The 14,004-nt window shown below is 44.0% G+C and overlaps 1 protein-coding gene across 1 annotated transcript; it reads left to right on the top strand.

Moving 5' to 3' along the window:
- Positions 1–1,399: 1,399 nt before the first annotated feature.
- On the top strand, positions 1,400–13,935 carry LOC136753865 (vomeronasal type-2 receptor 1-like). The gene is made up of 9 exons (XM_066710247.1): positions 1,400–1,605; positions 1,938–2,169; positions 5,432–5,868; positions 10,367–10,534; positions 10,693–10,984; positions 11,188–12,009; positions 12,134–12,361; positions 12,648–12,771; positions 13,025–13,935. The coding sequence occupies exons 1-9, from the start codon at positions 1,400–1,402 to the stop codon at positions 13,933–13,935; spliced, it is 3,420 nt and encodes a 1,139-aa protein (XP_066566344.1).
- Positions 13,936–14,004: the final 69 nt, after the last annotated feature.

Below are 14,004 nucleotides of genomic sequence, written 5' to 3'. Positions count from 1 at the left end.
GAGTACTGCAGCAAGTCATTGGGGTGTTAAGAAATATTTAATCATCCCCTGAAACTGTCACATCCTTGTCCTCTTCCCTTGAGTGGCAGGGGACAGGCTCATCTGCACCTAACGTTACTCACAGCACGGCGGAAAGTGAGATGAGAGAACTTTTCAGACCTGGTAACTCCTGAGTCACTTCAGCAGGCCAAGCAGTTCCACAATGCCAAGCTGGAGGATTGCGGCCGTCTTTGCGATATCAGACTCAGCAACACTTTGGCAACTGGAGCTCCCAGTCAAGGAAAAGGTGAGAACAATGTACATAGAAACTTAACTGAAAGTTACTTTGTTAAAAATGTGTGTAGTCTACAGACTGTATAAAAATAATGTGTAGCCGCGGTGTTTCTGGTTATTAGCACTGTGCTGGCTGGACAGGTGACAGGTGTTTATGTGCTCTGAAAGACGTCACAGCTAACAGACTGTTAGCGTATAGCATGCTAATACTACATAAACATATGGATGAGACGTTCGTAGACATCCGCAGATAGAAGCAGATAGAAACAGATGAAAGAATCGCGCTGGAAGAGGGGCGAAAATTTGCGTGTCCGCACGGGTGTCATGTCGGCTGTGAGCTAATGTTAACGCTAGCTCAAGCAGGTAAAGTGAAGAGCTTAAAGCAGTAGCAGGGTCAAAATATTGTCAGAACTTATGTTTAATGCAACGTAGACCACAACTACAGACCATTGTCACATTGTTCAGCTAGCTCAAGCAGGTAAAGTGAAGAGCTTAAAGCATGCTTAATGCGTTAGTGTTAACATTAGCTCACAGCCGACATGACACCCGTGTGGACATGCACATTTTCGACCCTCTTCCAGCGCGATTCTTTCATCTGTTTCTATCTGCTTCTATCTGCAGATGTCTATGAACGTCTCATCTATATGTTTATGTAGTATTAGCATGCTATACGCTAACAGTCTGTTAGCTGTGACGTCTTTCAGAGCACACAAACACCATAAACACCTGTCACCTGCCCAGCCAGCACAGTGCTAATAACCAGAAACACCGCGGCTACACATTATTTTTATACAGTCTGTAGACTACACACATTTTTAACAAAGTAACCTTCAGTTAAGTTTCTATGTACATTGTTCTCACCTTTTCCTTGACTGGGAGCTCCAGTTGCCAAAGTGTTGCTGAGTCTGAGAGCCTCCTAGCGGCTGCATTACAGACCCTCCCCCTCAGCCTCCTTCAATTGAGGACACTGCAGTGGTGGTTCAGGTCTCTCAGGATGCATCCTTGCCGCAATCGAGCACACTGGGTCACAGTTACTCCGGCATGCTGGAAGGCACTCCATTGGTGGCAGAGCCCTCACAATTTAACCCTCAGTGTGCCCCTGGGGCCAGTCTACCACCGAGCAGTTATGACGACAGACGCCTCCAAGCAGGGTTGGGGAGCAGTCTGCGAAGCACATGGAGTCCGAGGCAGGTGCACAGAGCCAGCATGGGCCCTCCATATCAACGTCCTGGAGTTACAAGCCGTACTCCTTGGACTGTCTCATTTCCTGCCGGTCCTGCGAGACAGACATGTGCTGGTTCGGACGGACAACATCGTCGTCTATATCAACAGGCAAGTGGGTCTCCGGTCGCACAGACTGTATTGTCTAGCGTGCTGTCTGCTTCTGTAGTCGCAGCCATGGTTCCGCTCCATCACAGCAGTTCACCTCCCTGGCCTGGCCAACACGGCGGCAGACTTCCTCTCTTGGGTCTCGGAATGGCACCTCCAACCGTCTGTGATACAGCAACTGTGGAGCAGGTTCGGCAGGGTGAACATGGATGGGATGGTTCTCCATCCAAGACCACTCAGGAACCCTAGGGATCGACACGCTAGCCCACACGTGGCCACGCTGTCTCCTTTACGCGCTCCCACCCTTCCCCCTTCACCCGGTGGTCCTGGAGAAGGTCAGGAGAGAAGAGCAACAGTTCTGCTGATAGCCCCTCGGTGGCCTCGCAGATTCTGGTTCGCAGACCTGATGGCCCTCCTCCACGGAGAGCCTTGGCAGCTCCCCTTGAGAACAGACTTGTTGTCCCAGGTGCAGGGCACGTTTTGGCACCCCAATCCAGGCCTCCTCCAGCTCTGGGCCTGGTCCCTGAGCTGGAGGAATTGACTGCCTGGGGTCTGTCAGATGTGGCAGTAGCCACTATTCAGTCGGCGAGAGCTCCCTCGAGAGCTGGCTTTTCATCCTCCTCCCTTTGCTTCAGAGGAAGAGAGTCGGCTTCACCTGCTCTGCCCTGTGTGGGCCCTCAGGTGCTATTTGGAACACACTAAGGACATTCAGCGCTCAGACCAACTGTTTGTGTCTTATGAAGCACAGACACAGGGCCATGCGCTTTCAAAGCAGTGCCTCTCGTATTGGATTGTGGACACCATTACCATGGCCTACGAGTCCACCGGGACCCCGGTGCCTGAACACCTGGTGGCCCACTCGACTCGAGGCGTTGCTACATCTTGGGCCCTTTTTCAAGGCGCCCAGTTGAGCCCCAATAGCCTACGGACTCTGGCTCCTGCCTTTCCTCTCCCAGTCTGCCCCTGTTAAGTGCATCCTGAGGAAGCTAGTGAACTGTGTTTTCCCTTCCACCGGACTATTCCATCCAGTTGAGCACCCTCCTGTGTTCCACGTGTGGTGCATTAGCAGGCTCCTGTGCCCTGTGGTGTATATAGTTTGTTTGTCATGATATGGTCAAGCTGGTGTGGCCTTGCTTCTAGCTGTGCTAGTGGAGCAGGCAGCCACCGCTATGATGTCCCACATGTGGCGCATGAGCAGGCTCCTGTGCCTCGTGGTGTATATAGTTTGTTTGTACTAAATCTAATTGTCAGCACATTAGAGCTCTTCCACTCTGTACTATCCAGTTGAGTTGGATGCTCCTGTGCTGCGCGCTGACAAGCATGAAGGTCTTGCTGTCACGCAATATGTAAATATTGTATATTCTTGTTCAGCTCGGCTACTCTGTATTTTATTGTTTTTTCATTGGGTCTGTGGCCCCGCTCCTATTGGATCAGGGGTCCACTGCCATGATATTGCGCGGAGTCTGCACAAGTTGCTTGATTACCCGAGTCGGAAATTGTGCAAGTAGATTCGGCCTCACTCCTAGGTGCACTAGTAGAGCAGCCGGCCTTGCTATTGTGAGCGGAGGTCGTAAGAGTTGACCTCTGTAGGCCCGCCTTGTATATGCTGATTGCAGACAGTTCCCGGTAGAGCGTGACTACAGTCCTCGCTCCTGGGCAGCTCAGGTGCGGCCCTACGGGGCCCCTGAGGTTACTGTCTGGAGTTGTGTTGCCGAGGCCCCCTAGCGGTACACCTCGGGGCAGGTTCCCTTATCAACTCACTGCCTCCTCCCTTGCGAAGGGTTGGTTATACAGTAACTCCTCCCCCTTGGGCAGTACTTCCGACTTGAAAGATAATGATAGGTTGCGTATGCAACACCGGTTATCTGATAAATGAAGCACTGCCCAAGGGTTGCAAGGTCGCCCAGGAGTCCTGGCTCCCGGCAAAAGAGGACAAACCTGCGCTGATGGCAGGTTTTATGGAACAGGATGTGGGAAGGGACCTATTCTGAGTGACGCGCGCAGGGGCCAATTGCAGCTTTGACTTTTCGATCAGGTTCCTACAGCAGTGCGCAGAAACCCCTCCCCCTTGGGCAGTGCTTCATTTTTCAAATAACTGGGGTTGCATAGGCAACCTATCATTCTGTTGCTGTTCACTATTGTAGAACCGTCTCGGAAATAAGTGGAGAAGTCATCGAGATAAAGCAAATAGAACTTTAATGAAGCCGGCTCGGAAGCCCCACGTCAGGAAATTCCTTCAGTGAGAACTTAATGTTTACAAACATGAGTGCAACCTTATAGGAAAATGACATTACATCTTATGGCCGTTCATCCATAAAGAAGATACAGGTCCAGGTCAGTTTACGATCTGTCCTCCCGTGGAGAGGTGATGGATCTTTATGTACACTAGGAAGATGCGATCCCACGGTCATCATTTACCTAGTGTCAATCGCTCATTAACAGAAACAATTCCTGCCTATCTGGAGAAACAATTAAGTCCCAAACAGATTTTCAACAAAACAGCTGTAGGCTATTTCAGCACTGTGTGATCTTTTTTTACTGACAGGAGTTTCTAACAAATGAACCTTGTTGACCTTTTTCTTAGCCTGCATACAAGCTACTTCTAATGCTAGTATTAATATAAAACATTATATAATTATCACAAAACTCTTTCTTCAACTTTCCTATACAGAGTCTTCAGCTATTTTTAGGTGACCCAGCATAATTTTGTAACCAGTATTCGTGAAATTTAATAAGAAATGTAAATTCTCACATAAATGTAAATAGGAAAGCAGTGAATGGGAAATAAATAAATAACTTATGTAATTAATTAATGTTGAAATACACAAATAAATAGATACATGCTTAAATACATACATTAATAAATAAATACATGTTCAAATAAATAGATCAATGTATATGGTTTTATTTATTCCAAAATTGATTTATTCTGATTGATTGATTTCAACATTTATTTATTTGTGTATTTTTGTATTATTTTCTCTGTGTATTTATATTTAATGCTGTCATGGATATTCCTCCATAGTTAGTATCAAAGCAATAATAAAAATAAAAGTAATTTAAATTATATTGCATACAATGCAATTGTGAGTACTATGAAAAATGTACAGTAAACCTTTACAAAATTGTACAGGCAGTAGTACTAAAAATGTGTTCACATGCAATTTTATAAACAATTTTCAATTTTTTTTTTTTTTACTATAAATTACAAATTTGTTTTATAATATGTACAGCACAGTCTAACGCATAACAACATAGTTAACATCTGGAAAAGTTTTCTTGCCTGCCAGGGCTGCACACGTGTGATATCAGCACAGGAGTTATTTTCAAAGGGCCCTTTTCCAGGTTCACAGGACATCAGATCATGAAGGAAATGTGCCAAGGCATACACTGCTTTATAGACAGTGTAGGAAGCCGTCAATTCTGACACATCAGTCTAGGCAGTCTGTGTACTCTCGATATCTTCTGATCCAGTATATATTCTGCTGCTTACCAGATCAGATGAACTCTGGTTATTTGTTTTCTCTGGGAATTTGCATTTTCTCCTGGTTGATTAAATTGTTATAGGGATCATACATGGGGCGAATCTGAATCCTGGAATTTCTCCTCTGCAAATGGCGATTCCTATTGTCCCCCCAAGATAAGGCAGCAATTCTTTGGTATGGAACACAGGGGCAGCAGTCCAGGCTTCACTGGCAATCCACTGCCTAGCTTTGATTTTCTGCCGAACAATTTAATCAGCCAATGGAATCAAATCAGCTTCCGTGGAAAATATAACAATAACTTTTGCTGTTGATTTTAACGTGCAAGCACGTGAACGACAACTCAGAAGAGGGGGAGGGAGCCCGTGGGCGTCGCTCCGCCACTCTTCCCTGTCGTTCACGTGTTTGCACGGGGGCATACGTGCTCACGGCCGCAGTGGCATGCACTGCAGGCACTGCAGGTAGGAGAGGCGTGGCTGCTGCGGGGGGAGAGGTGTAGATCCAGCGCCCCTGAGGCCCCCCTGTCACTCACCGGAGTGGGGGATCTTCGGGTGCAGCGGCGAATGCGGCGGTGCCCGGTGGAACGGCGGACCTCCAGGAGCACCGTAGCAGACCCGGAAGTCGCAGCCAAATTGCGCCCGCTGTCGTTGCCCAGACAGACGGGGCATAAGACTTCCCCACTGCAGGCGGGCAAGGTGCGCTGGCCGCAAGCGGCACAGTGGCGGGGGCGAGAGGAGCTCATCGCCAAGCCGAGCACACACGCGCGTACACAGGGAAACATGCAGTAGAGGCGCCGGTAAGTGTTTGCACCAAGGCACACAACAACTGAAACGCCTCTGCAACAAGTGGAGCGCCTAGCGGGCCCACCGCTGTAAGTGCATCTCCACCCAGCAACATTTATATACACAGGGGTGCTGCGACACCAACCACACGCAACCTTGCTGTTGCCGGACTGAACACTGTGTATACCAAGCACCAGGTGCTGGTAACAAGGGCCGCGTAGGCCCTTAGGCTTAACCACACTGTGTGTGCCGGGGTTTCCGGGGACACCGGGTGACGCAGAGTCCGGGGTCCGAGGGGGCCGAGGGTAGTAGACCACCAGCCGGAGTGGGATCTAAAACCGAGGCACGCACGCACGGACCGGGAGGGCTAGCAGTGCTCGTTCTCAGCAAACTGAGAGAGCGAGATCTCCTACAGACACAGCCACGGGCTGTAGTGCAGGCACAAGTCAGCGGAGGAGCACCTCACGCGGGCCTCGGATTTTACTGCTGCTGCCAGCGCTCCTGCTGTGGAGGAAAAGGTCCTGTGGACAAAAAACCAACACAGCAAGCAGTCAGAATATATATAGCACTATATAAACATGACTATTATTTTTAAAAGGCTCTTCTTGTGAACGAAACTGAAACCAAAAGCGCAGCCGGGCCTCCGGTGCGTGAACGGGACAGAATCGGGATTAACTATCAATAATAACTAAACACACACAAGACAGAGACGATGTGTAGCGAAAACAGTGGTGAACAACACTATGAAGTGAGCCAGCCAGCCGAAATACACAGTTTGAATGTTTATTACAAACAGACACAGAGAGCTTACGTTCCTGAGTCAAGCGAAGAGGCAAAAGAGGACGAACCTGCGCTGACATCACGTTTTATAGAACAGGAAGTGAAAGGGACCTGTTCTGAGTGACGAGTGCAGGGGCCAATGGCAGCTTTGATAGAGTGATGTTTCGATCGGGTTCCTATGGAAGTGTGCAGAAACCCCTCCCCCTTGGGCAGTGCTTCCGACTTGAAAGATAACTTTCAATTGTTATACACTATACATGCTTGAGACTTACTTAATACTTAATGAATTACTTCAATTTAATTGACTATGTTGCTGTGGGAAAACTGAAAGAAACTGACCTCTTGTGGTTAACTGAAATAGTTTTCAAACACATGCAAGCAGAACAATAGTGATACAGGGAATTGCAACAATATGATATTAATATTATAGTGACAGTGCTTACCTGTGGGCTGATAGTAAGGAACAGTGGGTTACCTGATGCTGTAAGGTAGCAACCTCTGTACCTCCAGCTTTCTCTCTGTGAATCTCCCTGAACTGGGAATTCAAAGCTGTGTGACACCTTATTTTCTCTACAAAGCTGCCTAAAGGTGGCAACCAGATGCAACAAGTTGGTTTTCTTGTGTCCTTTTCCCTGTAACTGACACTGCAGTCCCTGAGGACAGTGTTCTCATGAAGTCTGAACACCAGAGCACCTCACTCACTCCTGTCAGCAGCTCCTTTATTATTATTATTATTTGTATTATGCTAGCTCTGCAACACCACCAATTGAAGCTGGCTTAATTTGAAATTTCTGTTTTAGGATTTATTTCTTTTTTAATTAGAGAGTACATCAATTAATTAAAGAGAGGCACTGTCTTTGTATTTACAGTAATCCAAGCTGTGATCTGTATTATATGGCTGAGCACAGCATCCCCTGTGCCTTTCAAAAACACAGAGTATCAAAACTCAAAAATCATGAATCAGTGTCACATCACTAGGTAGCATGCTAGTGCAAGAAAAACACCAAGAAAGCCCATATGGGTACAGCAGATCTGTCAAAGTAAATGCTTCACTCAGTAATACTTGTATACATGAATGTATTCAAATTCCACTGAGATCTATCCACTGTATGCCCCAGCAAAAGATAGGCCCAAAAAATATCCTTTTCTTTTAACATGGATACATTTTGATCTTGCACAGATCTTACTCTGATCTTACTTGTACTTTTCAGACAGTAATCTATGTAATCTACTCATAGCTATTGTTTTTATTTTCATACTCTGTTCTTTAAAGTGAGAACATGTTTAACTTTGAAAAGCATCTGATCAATATGTACATGACCAAAAACATAATTGAATTGAATTTATTAGTATTTCCCAAATCCAAACTCAAAAACATCAAAGTCATTGCACCGCTCCTGGTGCTGCTTTTTATACATATTATAGGTATTTAATATTTTGTAAAGTAGTACCTAACATATGAATAATATGTTTTATATGTAGTTAGACAGCACATGACGATCAAGCATCCTAACGCATGACAATCAGTAAGAGATGTGGTTACAGTGTTGTGTAAGAATGCACCGTCTTTGTTTTTCCTGTTAGATTGTAGCAGACAGGATACTTTTATATTGTTTGCTCTGCCCTGTCTTGTATAATCTTGTCATTAGTTAGACTATTTAAAGAATATTTCAATTGTTCTGTACAATTAGCAGGATGGAATTATTTAATTATTTACTAATTTAGTCTGTTTCTCTCAGTCAGAGATGCACCTCAAGCGCCAAGAGTGTGGACGATTTAGGAGCAGGCAACAGGCCATACACATATACTGTAACACACCTCATTATAGGGGGACGCATGGTATGCCAGGCCTTTAATGCACTTGGCAGTGACAAGGAGTGGCATCTTTAATGGCCGCACCCGTGTTCCCCAGAGCTCATACAAGATGCACCTTCTTCACTACAAAGTCACCATACTGAGGAATGAGATGGAAATTCCCTATTCAGAGGAAACAGTGCCACCTACTGTTCAACCTAGCTCCCTTACAACTGCATCCTGATTCATGCTCGCCCTTCCACTGTGTGATAATCAACCCCCGCATTGGCTCAGCATTTGATTTCTGAGGAGATAAGGTGTCAACATGGTACAGCTGCTGGCTGGAGTGAAGCTTAGACCAGATACACCAGTGACATTTGGCCGCTGTAGCTGAAGATTAAACAAAACCAGTAAAAGATAGCAGGCAGGCCTAAATTGACAATCAGGTCAGCAGTCAGTGCATTAATCACTGTAGGAGCTTTAATTTATTTATACACACACTCACATACTCTATAGTGTGAACTGTTTTTTTCTCTATGGTAGTAAATCATATTGGAACCTATCTCCTTTTAAGTTTACTGCCGAAAATCAATTAATATTCCTGATACTTAAATAAAGAAAAATGTATTGGGTTGTATGCATTGATTATAGGACAGAAAGAAAAAAAAAAAACTTTAAAGGATTTTTTGTTTTGACAGACTCCTGCCAGTTACAAAATACTACAAATATTTTTTTTTACAAGTGAACACAGTGGGTTAAGTTAGAGACAGAATGGTGACATTATGGTTAGAATGATGCTGTAAGGTAGCAACCTCTGTACCTCCAGCTTTCTCCCTGTGAATCTCCCTGAACTGGAAACCCAAAGCTGTGTGACACCTTACTCCTCACCTTACTGCCTAAAGGGGGCAGCCAGATGCAACAGGTTTCTCTGTTGGTTTCCTTTTGTCCTTTTCCCTGTAACTAACACCTGGGCCCAGATCACTGCAGCCCCTGACGACGGTGCTCTCCTGAAATCTGAACTCCAGAGCACCTCCCTCACTCCTACAATTCACTCTGCCTGCTCGGCATTTACACCAAGGGCAGCCTCCCCTCATGATTAAAATCAAATCAAGCAATGCAATGAATATGTGTAAGTCTCGGAGTTAATCATGAATCAGCAATGTCAAGATAATTAAACTGCTACTGTATAGCATACCTTTAGAATATGTGTACAAATGCATAATATATGCAACTGCAAATCATAGACATAAAAACATGACACTGATGCTAATTAAAGCCCTTTGACTGACGCACTGGACTATGGCATAGGGATTTTTAAAACAGGCTTTCGACAATTTTATTGTATTATATTGCTCTGCGATTGGCAGCTTTAAGCATGACATCAGAGTTCTGTTTTTCAGCATGCATTTCCACTCCACACGTTCTTTATTCTTTGACACATGTGTTGCCATTCAGATTGTCTCAGATTTTTGGATTTGTATAAAGTGGGTGAAATCAGAAAAGGTGCATGAAAGGTCAGGGGGGGCAATCAATTTGAAATTATTATTAGTCTGTCCCTTCAGTTTATGTATTAATTGAATGCACTGAGGTTGCAAGAAATATAGATTATTTACAAATCTAGCATATCAAGTAAATAAAAACTAACAAAAAAAAACTGAACATTCATATCCTTTAATAGTACTCATACTTTTCTTAAATAACATGAAAGGTAGAAAGTAACTAGAAACTACAATATATATTTTCATTTGGATAGAGATTAGCTAAAGATTTTTGGGGGTAATTAGCCTGAGGGATATCACCCATAAGCATCCTCAGAGACTAAGACTTTGTCTATAAATGGAGGTTAACAAGCACCACAAGTTCGCTTTTTCAAACTGCAGCAATGCACTTCACTCTGCATGTTTTATTAATGTGTTTTATGTTCAGAGTAGGTGCAGCAGCTCAACCCACATGCACAATTCTGGAGAATTTTGACTTATATGGGTTATACAGAGATGGTGACATCCTGTTTGGAGGGATACTCGAAATACACTTCACAACAATATATCCTGAACTGTCTTTCCACTCTAAACCTGAACAACTGAGATGTGAGGGGTAAGTAAACTATATACTATAGCACTCAGATAGGCAGATAGATAGTTAGATAGATAGACATATAAGTTCAAGTTAATACTATAATTATACTTGTTGTGTCTCATTGACCAAACAGCAAAGGGAGTCAGAAGAACTATTATTTATCTGTATTCTACCAGGTTTGATTTTGCAGGATTCCAGTGGGCACAGGCAATTTCCTTTGCCATAGAAGAAATAAACAGAGACCCTGCCCTTCTTCCTAACATCACTCTGGGCTACAGGATGTTTGACAACTGTGTGAAGCTGGCAGTGGCGTTTCGAGCAGCCACAGCCCTGATCAGCGGAGTGGGCAACACTTTCACTGACTACAGCTGTACAGGGACACCCCCAGTCTTAGGCATTGTTGGGGATCCTGGGTCAACACATTCTATTGCCATATCAAGAATGCTGGGCCTTTTCCGATTGCCCCTGGTAAAGTAAAACACAGATCTAACCATTAATTTAAAATTTGACCTAAATCAATAAATTGTATTTTTTTTAACATCTATTTATCAATCTAACTATCAGTTTATTTTTCTCTTTGGACGTTGAATCTTTAATTAGATTAATTACATTTCTGTAAATTTCTTCCATCCTAAGCAGCTTTTTAAGAATGGTTGTTTACTTGTTTCCAGGTGAGCTATTATGCCACATGTTCCTGCCTGAGCAACAAAGAGGAGTACCCTTCATTTTTCAGGACCATTCCAAGTGATAAATTCCAAGTCAAAGCCATGGTTCAGATCCTCAGGTACTATGGGTGGACCTGGGTGGGAGCCATAGCAAGCAATGATGATTATGGGCTCTTTGCTCTTAAGAACTTTGTAGAGGAGGTAAATAAGTTTGGTTGCGTTGCCTTCTCAGAAATCCTCCCTCGCAACAACGACATGAGTGAAATCCTTAAAATTATAGACACAATCAAACAATCGACTGCCAAAATCATTGTGGTGTTTTCCACAGAAGCCTATTTGTTTCCTCTGGCTGAGGAAATTGTTCGACAAAACATCAGACAGAGGCAGTGGATTGCCAGTGAAGCCTGGACTACCTCTGTGGTATTTCAAACCAAGGAACTGCTGCCCTATTTCGGTGGCACAATAGGGATTGCCATTCGCAGGGGAGAAATGCCTGGCTTCGAGCAACATCTTCTCCAGGTGCGCCCTGTCTTTGACCCCGCTAACAATTTAGTCATCAAGTTCTGGGAAGCATTCTTTGAGTGCAAATTCAAAGAGAACACAGGGAAAGGCAACTCAACAATCAGTAAAATATGTACAGGTTCAGAGGACATAATAAGCAAGAAAAATGAATACAATGATGTGTCTGAATTGAGAGCGACCTACAATGTTTATAAGGCAGTGTACGCCTTCGCACATTCCCTTCATGACCTGATGTCCTGTGAATCAGGAAAAGGGCCCTTTGAAAATAACTCCTGTGCCGACATCACACGTGTGCAGCCCTGGCAGGTGAGAATGTATGTTCACTCCATAAAGAAACATCCAAATGCATATCAATTCAAGTAAATTATTGCTTGCACAGCAATGTGTCCGTGTCATACAAAATGTTATGAGTTTTTTCTCGTATATCAAGCTTCTGCACTACCTGGGGAAAGTGAACTTCACTACTCACTATGGAGACAGGGTGTCCTTTGATGAGAACGGGGATGCTCTGGCAATCTATGATGTGATGAACTGGCAGAGGGCCGACGACGGCTCTGTGAAAATAGAAACAATCGGTCTGTTCGATGAGTCGGCTCCTGCTGGACAGGAACTTACACTCCAAGAGGACAAGATCTTTTGGAACTTTTATTCTAAAAGAGTGAGTCAGTCTGCTTTTCTCTCTATCATGCTTGTCCTTTTCTATGGTGCTAATACTGTCCAACAGTTGCTTGAAAGGGGAATTTAAGAAAAGTATTTGCTCTCCAAGGTTAAAATACAGCAAGAGTCAGCATAAGTGTATAAAAAAGGGAGACTAAATACTTTATTTTAAATTTGATCACTGATCACTGCTGAATGAACAGTATGAGGATGAACAGAAACCTAAACAGTTAATTTAATCCAAAAGATGCATGCTGAAGTTCAGTGGCATTATTGTGTTTTTCCAGCCCCCCAGGTCTGTGTGCAGTGAAAGCTGTCTGCCTGGGACCAGAAAGGCAACAAGGAAAGGGGAGCCACTCTGCTGTTTCGACTGTATACCTTGTGCAGAGGGAGAAATCAGCAATGAGACTGGTAGGTTTAAGCAGTGGAAACTACGAAGACAGTGTCTTGTTTTTGTTGCTGTTGCTGTTTTCAAAAGTCCTTGTCAATGCTTATGTTTAGATAAGAAGCACAACTGGTCTATCTTCAGACCTTGCAGAACACATGCAAACTTTTGGAAATGTAAAAAAATGTAAAATATGTTTGAATTGGTAGCCTTATATAATTTATTGTAAAAAATGTGAATGGCTATTTTACATAATAATACATTTTTCCCCCATCCCAGATTCCATACATTGTTACACATGCCCACCAGAATTCTGGTCCAACCCAGGAAGAAACCAGTGTGTGCTAAAGGAAATTGAGTTCCTGTCCTATGAGGAGCCACTGGGAATTTCCCTGACAACAATCTCCATATTTGGAGCGTGTAATTCCATTGGAGTTCTAGTCATTTTCTTCTATTACAGGAACACCCCAGTTGTAAAAGCCAACAACTCAGAACTGAGCTTCCTCCTGCTGCTTTCATTGATTCTCTGCTTTCTTTGCTCGTTGCTCTTTATTGGCCAGCCACTGCACTTGACTTGTATGTTGAGACATATTGTGTTTGGGATCAGCTTTGTTTTGTGTATCTCTTGTATTCTCGTCAAAACTATTGTTGTCATAATGGCATTTAAAGCCACACTTCCTGATAACAATGTCATGAAATGGTTTGGAGCTGCCCAACAGAGAGGCACTGTCTTTGTATTTACAGTAATCCAAGCTGTGATCTGTATCATATGGCTGAGCACAGCATCCCCTGTGCCTTTCAAAAACACCAAGTATCAAAACTCAAAAATCATTTTTGAATGTAACATTGGATCCATCACTGGATTTAGCTGCTTGCTTGGGTACATAGGCTTGCTAGCCAGTGTGTGCTTTCTGCTGGCTTTCCTCGCAAGAAATCTGCCAGATACCTTTAATGAAGCAAAGTACATCACTTTCAGCATGCTCATCTTCTGTGCAGTTTGGATCGCTTTCGTTCCAGCATACGTCAGCTCTCCGGGGAAATATTCGGATGCTGTCGAGATATTTGCCATCTTGGCTTCAAGTTTTGGTCTCCTCATTTCGATCTTTGCTCCAAAATGTTACATTATTTTGCTTCGTCCAGAGAAAAATAGCAAGAAAGCCCTAATGGGGAGAGCAGCTCCTAAGCAATGAACTAGTTAAATCAGTACTGCCATGTTCAAGCTATGTATTTTTACTTTGACAAAATAAATCATGTATTTG

This window comes from Amia ocellicauda, chromosome 7 (assembly GCF_036373705.1).
Source record: "Amia ocellicauda isolate fAmiCal2 chromosome 7, fAmiCal2.hap1, whole genome shotgun sequence".
NCBI lineage: Eukaryota > Metazoa > Chordata > Actinopteri > Amiiformes > Amiidae > Amia > Amia ocellicauda.
Note: the sequence above shows the minus strand (reverse complement) of the source record. Positions and strands in the feature narration are given on the sequence as shown.